This window comes from Lampris incognitus, chromosome 17, assembly GCF_029633865.1.
Source record: "Lampris incognitus isolate fLamInc1 chromosome 17, fLamInc1.hap2, whole genome shotgun sequence".
Taxonomy (NCBI): Eukaryota; Metazoa; Chordata; class Actinopteri; order Lampriformes; family Lampridae; genus Lampris; species Lampris incognitus.
Window position 1 is genome coordinate 39770247 of NC_079227.1, and position 16261 is coordinate 39786507.

Below are 16261 nucleotides of genomic sequence, written 5' to 3' on the forward strand. Positions count from 1 at the left end.
GGTAAACTGTATCGTAACATTCATAATACAGAGGCCATCTGGAACCACATTGGACGGGTCCAGGAGGTTCTGATCAGTGTTTAGCTGCTGCTTGTCGTCAGCAAAACCAGAGACGGTTAAGAAACATCGCTGGTAAAACTAGCCCGTAGCTAAGGGCAACAATGTAACTAGATAGGCCGCAGCATCGCTGGCAGCTGCTACATCGTAGCTAGATGCCCGTAACATGTCATGCAGCCACCAACGTGGGGGGAACGGACATTCTCCCCTTCGGCTTCAAGACACTTGTCGTTGTCTCCTCGCCATTTTTGTATCGCGAAAATGTTGCAGTAGCTGTTGTTATGGCAACAACAGACGCCCTCGACGTCTTTCTCCCTGAGAAATGCTCTGGCAGCGTTTTTAATCATGATAAAAGACGTCGAGTGTGAACACGGCCTTAGGGTGGAGCCTCGGGGCCACGCTGCAGGCGGTTTGCTGTTAAAACCTTCAAGCTGCTAAGCTCGTTTGCTTGCTGAGCTCAGCTAAGTTCGCCGTCGCCTTACGGAGCTTGTTTGTTGAGCCAAAAAGCAGTTCAAGGATGGAGATCAGACCGCGGCTTTGTAAAAAACGAAAGAAAGGAAAAAGAAACACGGTAGAAGAGACCCCAGCCGAGGCCAGGAGCCCCAGCAGCAGCAGCAGCAGCAGCAGCAGCAGCAGCAGCATCTCCGAGCATGAACTTAATCAGCTGACTTCAGCTCCACCCGTCGCAGAAGGTGTTGCAAGCACGGTCAGAATGGGCCCGCAGCCCCCCCCCCCAGCTCCCACTGTTCCTGTCCATCTTGGGACAGAGGAGCCAGCCCAGGTGCACCTGCAATCCTACCCTATTCGGATATTTAATAAAACCCCAAATGGCTCGTTTAGCAGAAGCTGGTTTAATGGAGGGGCTGGCTGGACTATTCAGTGGTTGCTGATGCTGCCTTTTGCTTCCCATGTGGGAAGCTTAGTGTTGGGTCTAGTGCTAATGCGGACAAAGCCTCTACCCAAACCGGATTCTCTAATCGGAAATCTGCGACGGAAAGCAGCAAAGGTTTTGCAAGGCACGCATCCAGCAGGGAGCATTTGAAATGCAGGGCTCTCTGGAAGGATGCTGTCCTGGTTGTGCCACAGCAGCTGAGGTCTCCACACTTGTCAGCGAGGGGCAGCTGGAAAGGAGTCGCTCATATCTGAGTGCGATAGCGGATATAACGGAGTTCCTCGTTACACACCAGCAACCGCTGAGGGGGACGTTGGACGCTTTGGAGTCAAGAGAGGAAGGGGAAAGTGGACTATTTTAGTCTATGGTGGAGTACACGCTGAGGAAAGACCACACCCTTGCCCAGGTATTTTGCACCACCCCCAAAAACGCCACCTACACGTCCCACGAAGTTCAGAACGAAATGAAAGCGCTCCTGAGTGAAATAGTGACGAGTGAAACAGTGGAAGAAACAGGAGATAGCTGGTTCACCTTGAAGGTGGGCGGGACAAAAGATCCAACTGGTTGCGAGAATGTGCCAATTGTGCTCCGTTATGTAGACATGGGTAATGAGACGCACGGAAGACTGCTGCTCATGGCCTCTACAAAGCACTGTGATGCGTTAAGTCTGACAAACCTGGTCCTCTCTGAGCCGAGAAAAGCAGGCCTGAGAACAGAAACCCCCTCAGCCGATGCTGTGATGGTGCAAGCGTGATGTCCGGTAAAAGAGGGGGTGCACAGGAAATATTACAGGGGAAAGTTAACCGAGAAGTCTCGTATGTGCATTGCTTCAACCATCAACTACATGTGGTGGTTATCCACGCCATGCCAGCTGAGAATGCACTACAAGCCTTTTTCGACGTGTGTGGCATGCTTTAGCGGTTTCTCCAAAAGCCAACTGTGGCCGCAGTGTACACGGGAGAACGTCTGAAGAGGCTACTGGCCCAGAGGTGGACCGGTCACCTGGCTACTGTGTCAGTCACCATTAACAGTTATGACGCTATTGTGCAGATCCTCGCGGAGATTGACAGCAGTGGCCTTCAGTTCCCGGAACTGAAAGTAGAGGCAGCAGGGCTCCTAACAGCAATCAGTGACATGCACTTCAGATTTACTGCAGTTATGGTCCACAGAATCCTCTCCCTCCTCCACCCTCCAAACAAAGCGTCACAGGATAAAAAACAGACCTGTACGCTGGAGGGAAGGCGGTGAAAAGCGCGTTGGATTGCGTAGAGACGCTCAGGAGTGACGTGGAGTTCCAAGCCATGTGGGCACAGCGCGCCACTGGCCCACATGGCGCATCAGAAACAGCAGCTCCTCCGCCAAGTGAGAGGATGCGCCGAGTCCCTACACACCTGCAGCAGTACGTGGTAGAGGGCGCTGTAGGCCAGCAGCGGCAGCAGGAAAGAGGGAGGGAGGCAGAGTGCAGGCGGCTCTTCTTCAGCACACTGCACAGCGTCACTGGGGAGAGGAACACGAGATTTAGTGAACGGAGCAGCCAGCTGGTTGAGGCCATGTGGGCCCTCGACCCAGACAGGCCTCACTTTTTGGATGGACAGAAGGCGAAACCGCTGCTGGAGCTCACTGATACAGCTTTGGTGGAATCTGAGTTTCTGTAGCTCGACACTTTTTACAGTGTGAAATGGCCGCTCTACCGAAGACCAGTGGAGCCCTGCTGCCATCCTGCAGCGCTACTCTGGGCTCCTCACCGCCATGCCAAGCGTGCTCACTGCTCTGAAACATGGAGGGACTTGTGGAGCATCCTCAGCGACGTGCGAGGACACAGTGTCACCGCTAACCAACGTCTTCAGTCAGCACAGACGAAGCATGCTACACCAGAGTAAAGCTCACTTGATCCAGCTGGCGTTTGAAGGGGGTCTTACAAGACGATTTCGGGAAGAAGGCCGGGAGGGTCGCTTACTCAGGAAGTTCAACAAGCAAGCAAGGAGGCTGCAGGTCTACTGAGGACAGCAGGTAAGACAGAAGTTTGCTGGTTTGTGTGTCGGCTGGTGGCGCTGTCCCTGCTACTGAGATGGAGCGGAGCTGTGGAGGAGAGACAGACAGGACACGTCACTTCCGTTCAGCCTGGCTTGCTTTTCGTGGTTGTAAATAACACTTTTGGCCCTAATTCTATATATGTTTTCTATTGCAGCAATCCACATGGAGGACACGACAGGCCGGGGAAGTGAAGTTCCTGTTGCATTGTTCATATTTATGTCACGGATGTCTAGCTACATACTTGTTTGGTATGTTAATATACTTTTGTAGAGTTAGACTGCAGGAGCAAACATTAGACGTCCAGTCGTACTTGGTGGGGCAGGAAGAGAGCTTTATTGCACATGCGCAGAAGTCATACACACACACACACATATGGATACCCGCAAGGACCAAAATAGCTGCTTATGGCGCAGTAAATAATACAGTGGCTGACTGGCTGTATATGTGAGACTGCACATTATGTTCAACACCCTCACTCAGGCTCACCTTTACAGACTTACATGAAAAGAAAAACAGGTCTTCCTTGAATGTGTTTGGTACCCCAAATACAGCTCTATAAAAATAATCCACATCTTGCTCGTCAGTACATTCTGCTTTACACTGGTATTCTTCAAGATATTTTGGGGTCTTCCTCTCTCTAGTTGGGTAGCGGTTTCTGCCCTCACTATCCCCCTGGTTATTAGAAAGTGTACCACTTTCACCTCCTGTACCTGTAATCTGGGGCTGCTCATCAGTCCTAACTGGTACTACATCAGGCTCGTATGAGTCTATATCCTCATAGCTGTCTCCATCGTTGTGTGGACCTGTTTGTGTCTGGCAGTCTCTGTTGCTCTTCTGTATGAACTTAACTAATCTATGCTTTGACACTTTTCCTGTTTTTGGATAATATACATTGTATGCAGGGCTGTATTTATCATATCCTATGAAAATGCCCTTCTCGCACCTTGGATCCAGTTTATTTTTGTCTTGTCTATAGGCATAGCACTCAGTGCCAAAAACCATCATATGGGAAATATCTGGTGTTTTCCCTGTGAAAGCACTGTATGGGGTTTGCTTTAATCGCTTACAATAGCACCTGTTGCGTATCTGTGCAGCTGTCCGCACCGCAAACCTCCATAGCTGTTTTGGCATCTTACTTTCTAGCAGCATACATCGTGCCATGTCAAATAATGTTCTCCAGTTTCGTTCTGCCGTGCCGTTCTGATGCGGCGAGTAGGGGGCACTAGTTTGGTGACTAATTTTATTTTCTCTCAGCAGATCTTGGAAACATCCTCCAGTGAACTCGGTACCATTGTCAGACCTAATGGTTTTCACCTGCCCAAAGGAGGCAGTGTCAGCTAAGAATTTTTCGGTAGCCTTAGCTGTATCACTCTTTGACCTCATGAAATATGTCCATGTCATACTGCTATAGTCATCTGTGAAAGCTATGGTGTATTTATACCCATCTTTATCAGTAGGCTCGATCGGGCCGCACAGATCTGTATGGACTAGTTCAAGTATTCCTTTAGCTTTGCTATCAGCCTGTCTATTTCTAGACTCCACAAATTTTCCTTGTGTACATGTTTCACAGTTGAAGTTAGATTTGTCATTTTTCCCCTTAATCATCATTCCTTCAACTACACCTTCTAGGCTTGAAACATCATCTAAGTTACAATGACCAAGGATTCTGTGCCACGTTTCAATATCATGACATCCTTTGTATCCGTCAACATTATCATCAGTATTATTAGCTGTAGACAAATAATACAGTTTCCCAAATACGTCAATGTTAAACTTGGTACCCTCGTTTTTATACCCCATCCAATTTTCACCTTCCTTGAAGTGGATTTCTGCTCCGTTACTTGAGGCTGCTTTAACGGAAAAAATGTCCTGAGGAAACGTCGGGATATACAGGGCCCTCTTCAGTCGTGCTGTCACCTTTCTTCCTTCGCTGTCAATTAAGGTGACTTCAGCTTCTCCTCTGGCCTTGGCAACTCCGGTAGCCTTTGTCCCGTCTGCAAGTTCAATCACGTGACTCTTGGGCTTAAAGCCTTTATCGACTGTTTTGGACTTTGTAAAGTCATTTATCATGTGTGACGTCGCGCCACAGTCGACCATCAAACCTCTGTTGTTGACAGTCCGCCTCACCGGCCTGGTGTCCTCTTTCATCTTGAAGCAATATGACCTGCCTTCCCGGTCATCGGCGTCCGCCTCTATTTCTCGGTGGGTGCCGTCTGTCTCTCGGTGCGCTCCCCAGCGTCCGTCCTGGTCCCCCGCTGCACCCTGCTCTGCTCCGGTCACTCCCGCGATGGCGTCTCGCTGCTTCCCCCGGCCTCGCGCGTCTCTCCTGCGTTCCGCTCTTCTTGGTTCAGGCATGCTCGTACATGTTCGAGACATATGCCCTTTTTTGTGGCATCTGAAGCACTCAATTTCGGCCATGCTCTTTCTCTCTCTACCTCTTCCACGAGAGGTGGTGGCTGCTGTGGCAGCTCTTATCACACTGTCCCCGTCATCACCATTACTCGGCTTGTACCTTTCTGTGTCTTCAAAGCTCCTTAGTTTTGCCTTAAATTCACTGAATGTCAGGCTGTCACTACTCTGAGTAATATGAACCACGAACGGTTTGAAGGAGTCCGGCAGTCCTTTCACTACCATTCCCACTTGCAACCCGTCACTTATGTTCTCGTCGGCTCCTTTCAACGACGAGAATATTGTCTCTGCACGAACAATATACTCCGTGACGGTCTCGTTGCTTTCCATGCGAAGAGCTGAGAGTTCACAATATAAACTCACCACGCGCGGTTTCCCTTTGCCCGCGTAATGTTGCCGAAGTATCTTCAATGCCGCCCTACCGTCGGCTGCTGCATCCCGCATAATTAGTGACAAGCTCTTGTTGTCTAAAACTTGCACCAGCTCCGCGTACGCTTCTCTGTTTTTCTTGACGTCTGCTTCTCTCAACTGGACAGCATTTTCGCCCGCAGCGATAACTGGCACGTTCAGTAGAGTCTCGCTGAGTCCTCCATGTGGGCTAGGAAGCGAGTTTCCCATAACTCGTATCCTCTCTCGTCGCCGTCGAACAAAAGTCTATTAAATCGCTGACTAGACATGGCACTGGGCCCATAACCTGTTGCATTGTTCATATTTATGTCACGGATGTCTAGCTACATACTTGTTTGGTATGTTAATATACTTTTGTAGAGTTAGACTGCAGGAGCAAACATTAGACGTCCAGTCGTACTTGGTGGGGCAGGAAGAGAACTTTATTGCACATGCGCAGAAGTCATACACACACACATATGGATACCCGCAAGGACCAAAATAGCTGCTTATAGCGCAATAAATAATACAGTGGCTGACTGGCTGTATATGTGAGACTGCACATTATGTTCAACAATATTCCTGCTCCAATCGACGGACCGTGGAAAACAGGGCTCGGGGGATTACTTTTCACAAGTAAGATTGAACATCACTATTGGTTGTATTTTGTGAATATACTATTACTGTACTGTATTTATGTCCAACTGCGAAATCGTAGCCAGCTAGCTAGGCTATGCTCAGTGCCGGTGTTCACCCGGCTATGAACTGAGACTTTATAAGTCATATTCCATAACACTGACTTTACAGCTGACAAAAGAATGCTATTGTACAGATAAAACAATATTAAGGTTACTGGTATTATATTGACCAGCGAATGTTACACAGGTGGCGCAGCACAGACTGTATTATTCACATGTCATCCATCCTAACAACAGGAAGATAGGGGAGAACCGCGCCCAAAGTAACACGCCGCCAAATTAGCACAGAGCTTTTTTCCAAGGAAACCAAACAGGACGTGACGCAATGAAGTCAGTGTGTGTGTTTATAAGACCTCTCCCTTCCCCCCAAACACTGGCGCGATACGCAGTTATTTAAAACAGTTCTAGAGCGGAAGCTGTCCTGTGACGTGTGCCGTGCGAGCCTCGTCAGAGATGCTGCTGTGCCATCATCACGTGACGAGAGCTGCCCACCCGCCACCTTGTGGCCCTGCAACACAACGGCGGGCGGCGGCCTAGTGACCCATCACGAGGCACAGGGAAGGTTGGGTTTCATTATCTTGTTTTAACACATACTTTAATCTTTGTGTATTAAAGTTGCTTAGTTCTTTGTTCTTACTTTCTCTGTTCTGTAAAGTGTCTTTGAGCGCTGTGTAAAGCGCTCTATAAATATAATGTATTATTATTATTATTATTATTATTATTATTATTATAAGGTGCTGAGAGCTGCAGAGAGGGTGGTTCGCCAAGCTGCAACAAAGCAAACTCCAAAGCTGTCTACAGTCACCCACATCGTCCGAGAGGAGACTGGCACGGAGGAGGAGGTTTCTCTGCTTGGGGAGACACACTGAGGAGACACCGTTTGGCATCGACAACCACCACTACAACTTGTTGTCTTTGGTTGTGTCTGTGTTTCTCAAGATACGGTGGCACCACACTGCAAAACTCACCTCTCTTGACCTGCAGAGAGGGAGCACGAGAAAGAAACTCTGCAGAACAGGTCTCTTTCAAGGGTTTTAGGGGTTTCATGTCCAACTTTAATTAGCAACTTTTATTCTTTCCCCGACATTGTTATGCTACATTGTTTATATATTTATCTCTCTTTAAAATATATATGTATATCTGTATTTAAGTTTTATTATTACATCATACTATTGGATATAATTACGATATTATTACAGTATTATACCACTTTATTATACACACACACACATGTAAATATTTTGTGTTGTTGTCAGTGTTTACGTTTGTCCATTGTGTGTAATGTACTGGTCACCTATGTAAGCAAGTTTGTACATGTGTAAATATGGTTTGGGGCGGGAATTTATATATATTTTCATTTTCTCTGATATATAACATATATTGTTGTTATATATACTGTAGATATATAGTGTGTTCATATATTGTTTATATATTTATATAGCCTAATCATATATTGTTTCTTCAACTTATTAAAATAGCTGACTTTACTGCCACTATCTGCTTCTGCCTCTCTATCATATTTTAGCGTGTGTGTGTGTGTGTGTGTGTGTGTGTGTATAATATAAATATATATATATATATTTATAGTGAGTGTTTTGCTAAATACCGTATTGTTCCGAATATAAGACGACCCTGATTATAAGACGACCCCCCCTTTTTTTTTCAAGACTCATTTTTGGAAAAATACTTTTTCAAGAGCAAATATTGGTTTTATAAAGAAAAACATTATATTTGAAAATGATGATAATAAAAACACATTGAAAAAAAGTAGGTAGTCTGTTTAACAGCTTTTAAATAAAATTACGTTTTCAATATATTTTAGATGAAATTGTCACATTTAAATAAAAAAATGTAAATACATTTGTAAATGAATGACTTATGGTATTTAAATAGCATACAAATGAAAATAAACTGTAGTCTATTGAGACTATCCATCTCATAGTGAAAAAATAACCATTTCAACATTTCAATAACTGCATTAACCATCGAAGTGGTCTAATTTTAGAACGGTCTTGAAACAAATCTGACTGAGTGAGAATGTATATTGACATTCAAAAGTCTAGACCTCGAATGTTAGACGACCCCCACTTTTTCATACGTATTTCCAGGGTAAAAACCCCGTCTTCTATTCAGAACAATACGGTAGCTACCTATCATACATCACATATATCATATATCAGAATATTCTATTACTGTCAAGCCAACTATGAACATTAAAATACGTCAAACCATGTGTCCTGTATCATAGCTACATGTATGACGTTTTCAGCAACAAAAAAGGCGTGGAAATCAGTTTGGTATTCAGCGAGTTATGATTGATTAACTGCGCTGACAGTTCATTGCGCCTGCCAAACACATTACACTGAGTGGAGCGGGTGACCGGTCCAAGATGGCGGCCCCACGGCTCGTCAGCGTCAATATGCAGCAGCGGTCGATGCGGCGTCTACTCTTTATATGTCTATGACATCAGAATCTGTAGAGCATTAGTAAGAATACGAGCAGGAGGCAATGAGATCCAGCAGGGGGCAGCACTGACAACCTGGGAGAAAACCTTCAGGTGAAAGCGACACACACTGAACTGCCACCAAAACAACCAACGAGGAAGAAGCGTCACTTCCTGCTTCAGCTGGTTGGAACAAGAACACGCCCTGTTAAAAAAGACCAACGATAAGAAAAGTGGTGAAGAGTGAAGAGACTGAAATACAACCAAACAAGTCTGGCCCACTTCAAGTACTGATGACACCCAACTTAACTATTGTTTCTTCAACTATCTATAAGTACTAATGTGTACAGTGTACTGTACATGTGTACTGATGTGTATAGTGTACTGTCTATATGTATAGTGTACTGTATATATGTACTAATATGTACTGTGTACTGTCTATAAGTACTGATATGTATAGTGTACTGTCTATGTATATGTATAGTGTATGGTCTATATGTACTGATATGTATAGTGTACTGTCTATGTATATGTATAGTGTATGGTCTATATGTACTAATATAGTGTAGTGATATAGATTGTACTGTTTATATGTGTTTGTATTATAATGTAGTGATGTAGTAAACTGCGTATATATATTGGTATTATAGTGTACTGTGTATATGTAGTGATATTATAGTGTAGTGTGTATATGTAGTGGTATTATAGTGTAGTGTGTATATGTGGACTGATGTGAACCAGTGTAAACCTCTTGTGTTACTGACCTCTGGCCTTCCTCTTGTAGTAGATCAGACCTGCCAAAGACAAAATCAAACCCAGAAGCAGACCTGACGCTCCGGTGGCGATCTTGTTTCTGTCTGATTGTGACATGGAGGGATCTGGAGAGACAGACACATGTCTCTATCTATAGACACATCTGCATGTTGACCTGTCTCTCTATGTCTTCATCACCTATCCATGGACAGAGACACACATAGATACTCACTCCAGTCCACTTTCTTAGGAGAGGGGAAACTGGCGTGTTCCACCATGCAGGTGATCTTCTCTCCAGACCTGAGATGAAATAAGTGAAGAAGAAGAAAACACACAGGAAAAAAACAACATATCAACAATAAATAAGACGTGATGTGATTGGATGAGGTAAGTCTGTACTTTCCTGTCTGTCTGCACAGAAACTAGTCGAGTCTGATACTAAACATCAGCCCAGTTTAAAACACGGTATTAATACACAATAAATACTCAGTCGTCCATCTGGGATCTCACCTGTATGTTTAAGGTGGAACGTGTCTACAGAGCAGAAACTGAGGAGACACGTTCCACCTTAAACATACAGCTGGTGTCTACAGAGCAGACACTGAGGAGACACGTTCCACCTTAAACATACAGCTGGTGTCTACAGAGCAGACACTGAGGAGACACGTTCTACCTTAAACCATCACTTTGTTCTTTGTTGTCCAGTCATTATGTGTGTGTGTGTGTGTGTGTGTGTGTGTGTGTGTGTGTGTGTGTGTGTGTGTGTGTGTGTGTGTGTGTGTGTGTGTGTGTGTAAATGTGAGTGTGTAGTGTTAAAGTATTGTGTATGTATTTGGACCGGTCCATTTGGTACTGAGTCTAAGTGTTCTGACCTGGTCGTGTACTCCAGGTAGGAGTGGATCTGGTAGTACCAATCACCATTTGCCAGCTCATCGGTGGAAGTGACGTCAGAGGTCACCGGCTGTCCGTCTCTCAGCCAGGTGACACTGATGTATTTGGGGTAGAAGTTGTAGACACTGCACATCAGCATGGCCGGATGTCGGCCACTAGGGGGCGTCACTGAAGTCAGTCTCACACTGGGCTCAGCTGGTAAAGAATTATTTTGTTATCATCATCATCATCGTCATCAGGACTTGAAATTAACTTTTTGAATCAATGTCAAATGTGTAGAATTGCTAATCCTGAGAGTATATAATGTTTGGGGCCACATGGTGGCGCAGTGGTCAGCACAGTCGCCTCACAGCAGAAAGGTCGTGGATTGGAATCCCGGGGTAGTCCAGCCTTGGCGGTTGTACTGATGTGTCGTAGGTTAGTTTACATTATTACGACAGCGGCCCCCAGAGGAGTTACCATAAACTGATTTACGGCAGTGCCTAGCAGAGCTGGAATAAAGCATGTTAAACGGCTCTTCTGCGGTGAGTCGCCTCAGTCCAGCCCTCCACATTGAGGACTAGACTCTGTTATAGCCGGACCTCAAACAGGGCTCATGAAAACCCGGCACGTTACTGTAACATGAGACTCATCCTAGATCTGCTGGATTATGCAGATACAGTAAATTCTGAAGCACTTATTTTGTTCCTAGACTTCTATGAGGCCTTTGACGCACTTGAACTCACGGTTCTGTTACAGTCCGTCGAGGCGTTGGGCTTTGGGAATAACTTTGTTGGCATCGTCAATATGTTTTACAAAGATATGAATAGTTCTGTTATGATGAACTTTAACAGCTGTAAAAGAGTCCAGATGAACAGAGGGCTCCGCCAAGGCTGCCCTGTTCCTCCTCCCTTATTTATGTGAGGGGCTGAATTCTTATCAGTTAATATCGAGAATGATGGACGTTTGGAAGGAATGTCGGGTTTTGGTGGAGAGTTAAAAATCTCACAACTGGCAGACGACACCACTTTGTTTTGAAGGACAAGAAGCACGTGAGGAACTCTGTTACCTCAGGTAACAAATGTTCCAGGGCCTCGGACCTGCGACTAAATGTGTGCACAGGTGGAATGTTGTCTGTGCGTGATTGTAGCGATTGTGTAGTTGGAAACATCCGGTAAAAGAGTCCGTTAAGTATTTGGGAATATATACAATTAAACATCTTACAGCTAGACAACATCTCCATTTATCCAACAGATTAAAAATACCAAGTCTGTCTTCAGGATTGGTCTTGGAAGGGGTTTATCTACTTTAGGAGGAGTTCTCCTCTCCAAAGCAGAGGGCCTGTCTCGCTTTGTGGGTCCATCTGTGTCTCTACTGGTTTATGGTTCTACCGCCACAGAAGCAAATAGAAATTTCTTAAATGTCATTTGGAAGAATAAACCACACCAGCTTAAAACATGTGTCCTGTCCAGCAGTGAAGCAGAAGGAGGTCTGGAAGTTCTAGATTCCGTTGATTCTGGTAACACAACACACGAACACGCTCACACTTGTTGTCTGATGGTGAAATGTCCCATAAGTGTTGGACTGGTGTGGAGTCTCGTGACTCTGTCCCTCCTTTAACATGAGACACGTGATCTGGTGCTGTCTTCATCCAGAAGATGTGCTCTTCAACATCTGATTAATTGTGTTACTGTAGATGCAACACGTGTACTCACAAACAGGAGTTGTGTAAATCACTACCTAAGATCCCTGCTTGTCTCCAAGAAGTGAGTCTTTCCTTAAACCTCTCAGCCTTGAAACAACAACACAAGTAACGAGCTGCTGACCTACTACCACACTTGTGTCCTGACAGCCGTCTGTTACTTTACATGTGTACACGTGTACTCCCCTTGTGTTTTGTTGTGTGTCTGTTCTTTGTTTGTATTATGTTGTTACCATTTATTAGGGGTCCAAGCCCCAGGGGCTGGGGACCCCTATTGTTTCTGCTCAGTTTTTTATTTTTATTTTTCCGTTGGTAAAAGTGGTACTGCAGCCTACACCGTAACATATTCTACAAAACCCTTTGGAGGCCTGGTACAGAACTTCGCACTTACCCCACTTGCAAAACATGACACATGTCAACCAGTTGGTGGCGCTATTTTGAAGGTCAAGGCGTTTTGGCATGTAACTCCCAAACCGTACATCGGACATGCAAAACCTTTACATGTGCACATTCACTGAGCACAGCTGAATCACGTGGTATAGGCCACACCCATTTCTGCCGTAATTTCATTTCGCAAATTTGCGAAAATAGCCAAAACTACTTGTTCGAACTCCTCCTAGGCCGTGCGATCGATTTACACGAAACGTGGCACACATCATCTACATTCACTCAAGGCAAAAAGTTATCGAACGAATTTTGATCCGTTGCTCGGTTTTGATTTGACAGATCAATGAACCTTGACTGGAAAACGGTGATTTTCCATGACGGTGCCATAACTCATCAATGCATTGACATATCAACTTGAAATTTAGACGTATGTCACGTATTGCCGAAAGATCCTAACTCATGAAGTGCGTTTCATTTACCCAGTAGGGGGCGCTATAAATTGGAGAAGATTATATCTCATAATTGACAACATGGATTTGGATGAAATTTGGGGTGCACAGTCTAGGATCATACTGGAGTTGGCACATGCAATTTGGTCATAAATTTAAAAAAGTGGGCGTGGCTTATGACAAAAATGTAAATTTCACCTGCGAAACTTCAAAAATGCCCCAAAATGTCCCCCAAATCCCCTGCACATCCTACAGAACTGAGATGTTGTGAGCAGATCCAGTAAGTGATGCCAACACTTTGCTGCACTGCAACATATGGTCAATTCAGAAATCCGTCACTCTATATTTTTCAAAATATGAAAAATCATAAAACATAAACATTTCCGCACAGATTCATTCAATTGCTACCAACATCGCCACAGACATTCTGGAGAATGAACATATCAAGGGGGTCAAAGGTCATTCTGATCGGTCAAAACATGCATCCACACCAATGTACAATATATGCCTGTACAGTGTACAATATACCTAATATTTTTTATTTTCACACATATTTGATCAAACTATTCCAAAATATTTGACAGGACACGTGACACTACCAGCATGATGTGTGAATGTGTTCAGATGTTTATCAGCGACGGTTTTTGTGTTATAAGCATTTAAAGTATAAGGGACAACATGCAGCTCTTTAGCAGCAGCTATGCTATTGGTTCAAGGTGGCGGATCTTGTTCACAGCAACTCCGATAAACACGAAACTTGGTCCACCAATAAGTCATGACGCCCTGAGGCTCTGTGCATTATTTACTGTTAATTGGCCACTAGGTGGCGCTATGCTGCAAAATCATGAAATGCGCTAACATTATATATCCAAACTACTTGTAGCCTGTCAGTGTGATCAAACTGAAGCTTTGCAGCTAGCAGCTATGTACTCTTGTGAGCACCCTTCAGTAAAGGACATTTAATAATGCAAACCATTATCACCCCAAGTCCACTCTACTGCCCTTTGACACGGCTACACAACGCACTACAGGAGTATAACTACACATTTCTTTCAGAATCAGCAAACAAGTCACAGAATGACCCATAGCAGCTGTAAGATAAGCCTCTGCTTCCACATCTCTGGCTCAGACACCGCCATTAGCTGCGTCTGTTAAGAACTAATCTCAGTTTCCTGATGACGCCTTCACGCATTCACTGCATAGATGCTGAACTCAGATGCAGCATACTCATGCTTCATTATCTCCTCCTACTCCCACTTCAGCAGGTTTAATTAAAACACAAATCAGTTCCCTGAAGCTCAGAACAAGGTTTCCAGCAGGCTGCATTTCTCCCACTTTACTGAATAACTCACTGCAAGGCTGCCAAGAAACCCTCTGAAGTTAGTGGAAGACAACCTCTTCGCTCCTGTCAGCCCCACACTTGCCTCGTCCATGGGAGGGAACACTAGAATTGTACTTCTCCTAAAACAGATACTACACGCTCTTCCACTGTTATTACTCAGTACTTAACACTCAACATTGTTGACAAGTATGTACAGCCTAATACTACTCATTTCCCCACCTCATCCCTACATGTCATTATATTCTTTTAGACACATATGTTGTTTTTCTTCCAGCCCCAACCCACACGATGTTAATAACCTGTTCCGGGTTCATCAATAATCCTTTGTTGACGTCATAGATGATCAATAGTTGTGCGCTGTGTTCACAACCATCCTCATACACCATCTTGACGGACAGCTTTACGACCACCGTCGCTCTTTAAGACTGAGACTTGCATCCGTCTAATAAGCAAACAGCTCAACTAGCGAGGCTCCTACAGACAGCCAGACCCGACTTACATACATGGGGGCTTGGAGCCCGTTAATACCTGCTGGCAGCGCTGCTTTATGTCGGGGACTGTCTCACACCCTGATTGGGTTCTTCTGACGTAGTTGTGTAATGATACTGAACCTGATGTGTGTCCGTAATACTACACACCTGTTTTATGTACCATGTTCTATTGTTCACTAATACACATACACACACACACAAACACACACACACGCACACAGACACAGACACAGACACACAAACAAACACACACATGGACACACGCGCGCGCACACAGACACGCGCGCACACCGACAGACAACTCAGAAGCGCGCGCACTCACAACTCACGAACAAGCGCGCACACTTACATAAGCGCGAGTACATACACCCAGACACACACACATACATGCACTACTGACAGTATTAGTAACAGTGGTAGTATAGTCATGATAACAGTACTACTAATAGTAGTAGTAACAGTAGTAGTAATAGTCATAATAGTACTACTAATAGTAGTAGTAACAGTAGTAGTAATATTTATAATAACAGTACTACTAATAGTAGTAGTAACAGTAGTAGTAATAGTTATAATAACAGTACTACTAATAGTAGTAGTAACAGTAGTAGTAATAGTTATAATAACGGTACTACCAATAGTAGTAGTAACAGTAGTAGTAATAGTTATAATAACAATACTACTAATAGTGGTAGTAACAGTAGTAGTAATAGTTATAATAATAGTACTACCAATAGTAGTAGTAACAGTAGTAGTAATAGTTATAGTAATAGTACTACCAATAGTAGTAGTAATAGTCATAATAATAGTACTACCCATAGTAGTAGTAACAGTAGTAGTAATAGTCATCATAGCAGAGCAGCTCACCTGTCTTATCCAGTGCAGCTCGGTACCGTATCTCTATATTATATTTGCAGAACGTCTCTTTCTGAGCTCTCCTTACTGCCATCTCTGCAGGATCGTTGTTCAGGCGCTCTGCGTTATAGATACCAAACTCATCATATCCAACCCACTTCCCCGCAGTGCTGTTAAACCTCATAACTTCTATCTTATTGAAATACATAGAGTATATGAACTCTATGTCAGGAAGCTCAGAGGAGGTGAAAACACATGTGTACAGGTCATATTTCAAAAACGCATCTGGAACAGAAAGAGAAACAGGTTCAAGTTACTTAGTTGAATTGTTTTAAAGACAATAATTAAAACCTCTTTTCTAACAACACAGCAGAGTCCATCCAACAGAGACTGATTTACATATTTTATCTCACCTGCTCCATAGAAACCCACGACCAGGAGGGAGCAACACACAACAAGGCAGCATGAAGCCATGTGTCTGTCTTGCTGATGAAC

At 44.4% G+C, this 16261-nt stretch overlaps 1 protein-coding gene across 1 annotated transcript; it reads right to left on the reverse strand.

The window, feature by feature from the left end:
• Positions 1–9099: 9099 nt before the first annotated feature.
• On the reverse strand, positions 9100–16064 carry LOC130127371 (H-2 class II histocompatibility antigen, E-S beta chain-like; the record flags this gene model as incomplete). The annotated part of the gene is made up of 5 exons (XM_056296997.1): positions 9100–9125; positions 9685–9798; positions 9906–9973; positions 10546–10759; positions 15779–16064. Coding segments are annotated over 5 exons (708 nt in total), but the record flags the coding sequence as incomplete, so codon positions are not given.
• Between the last annotated feature and the right edge of the window lie 197 nt (positions 16065–16261).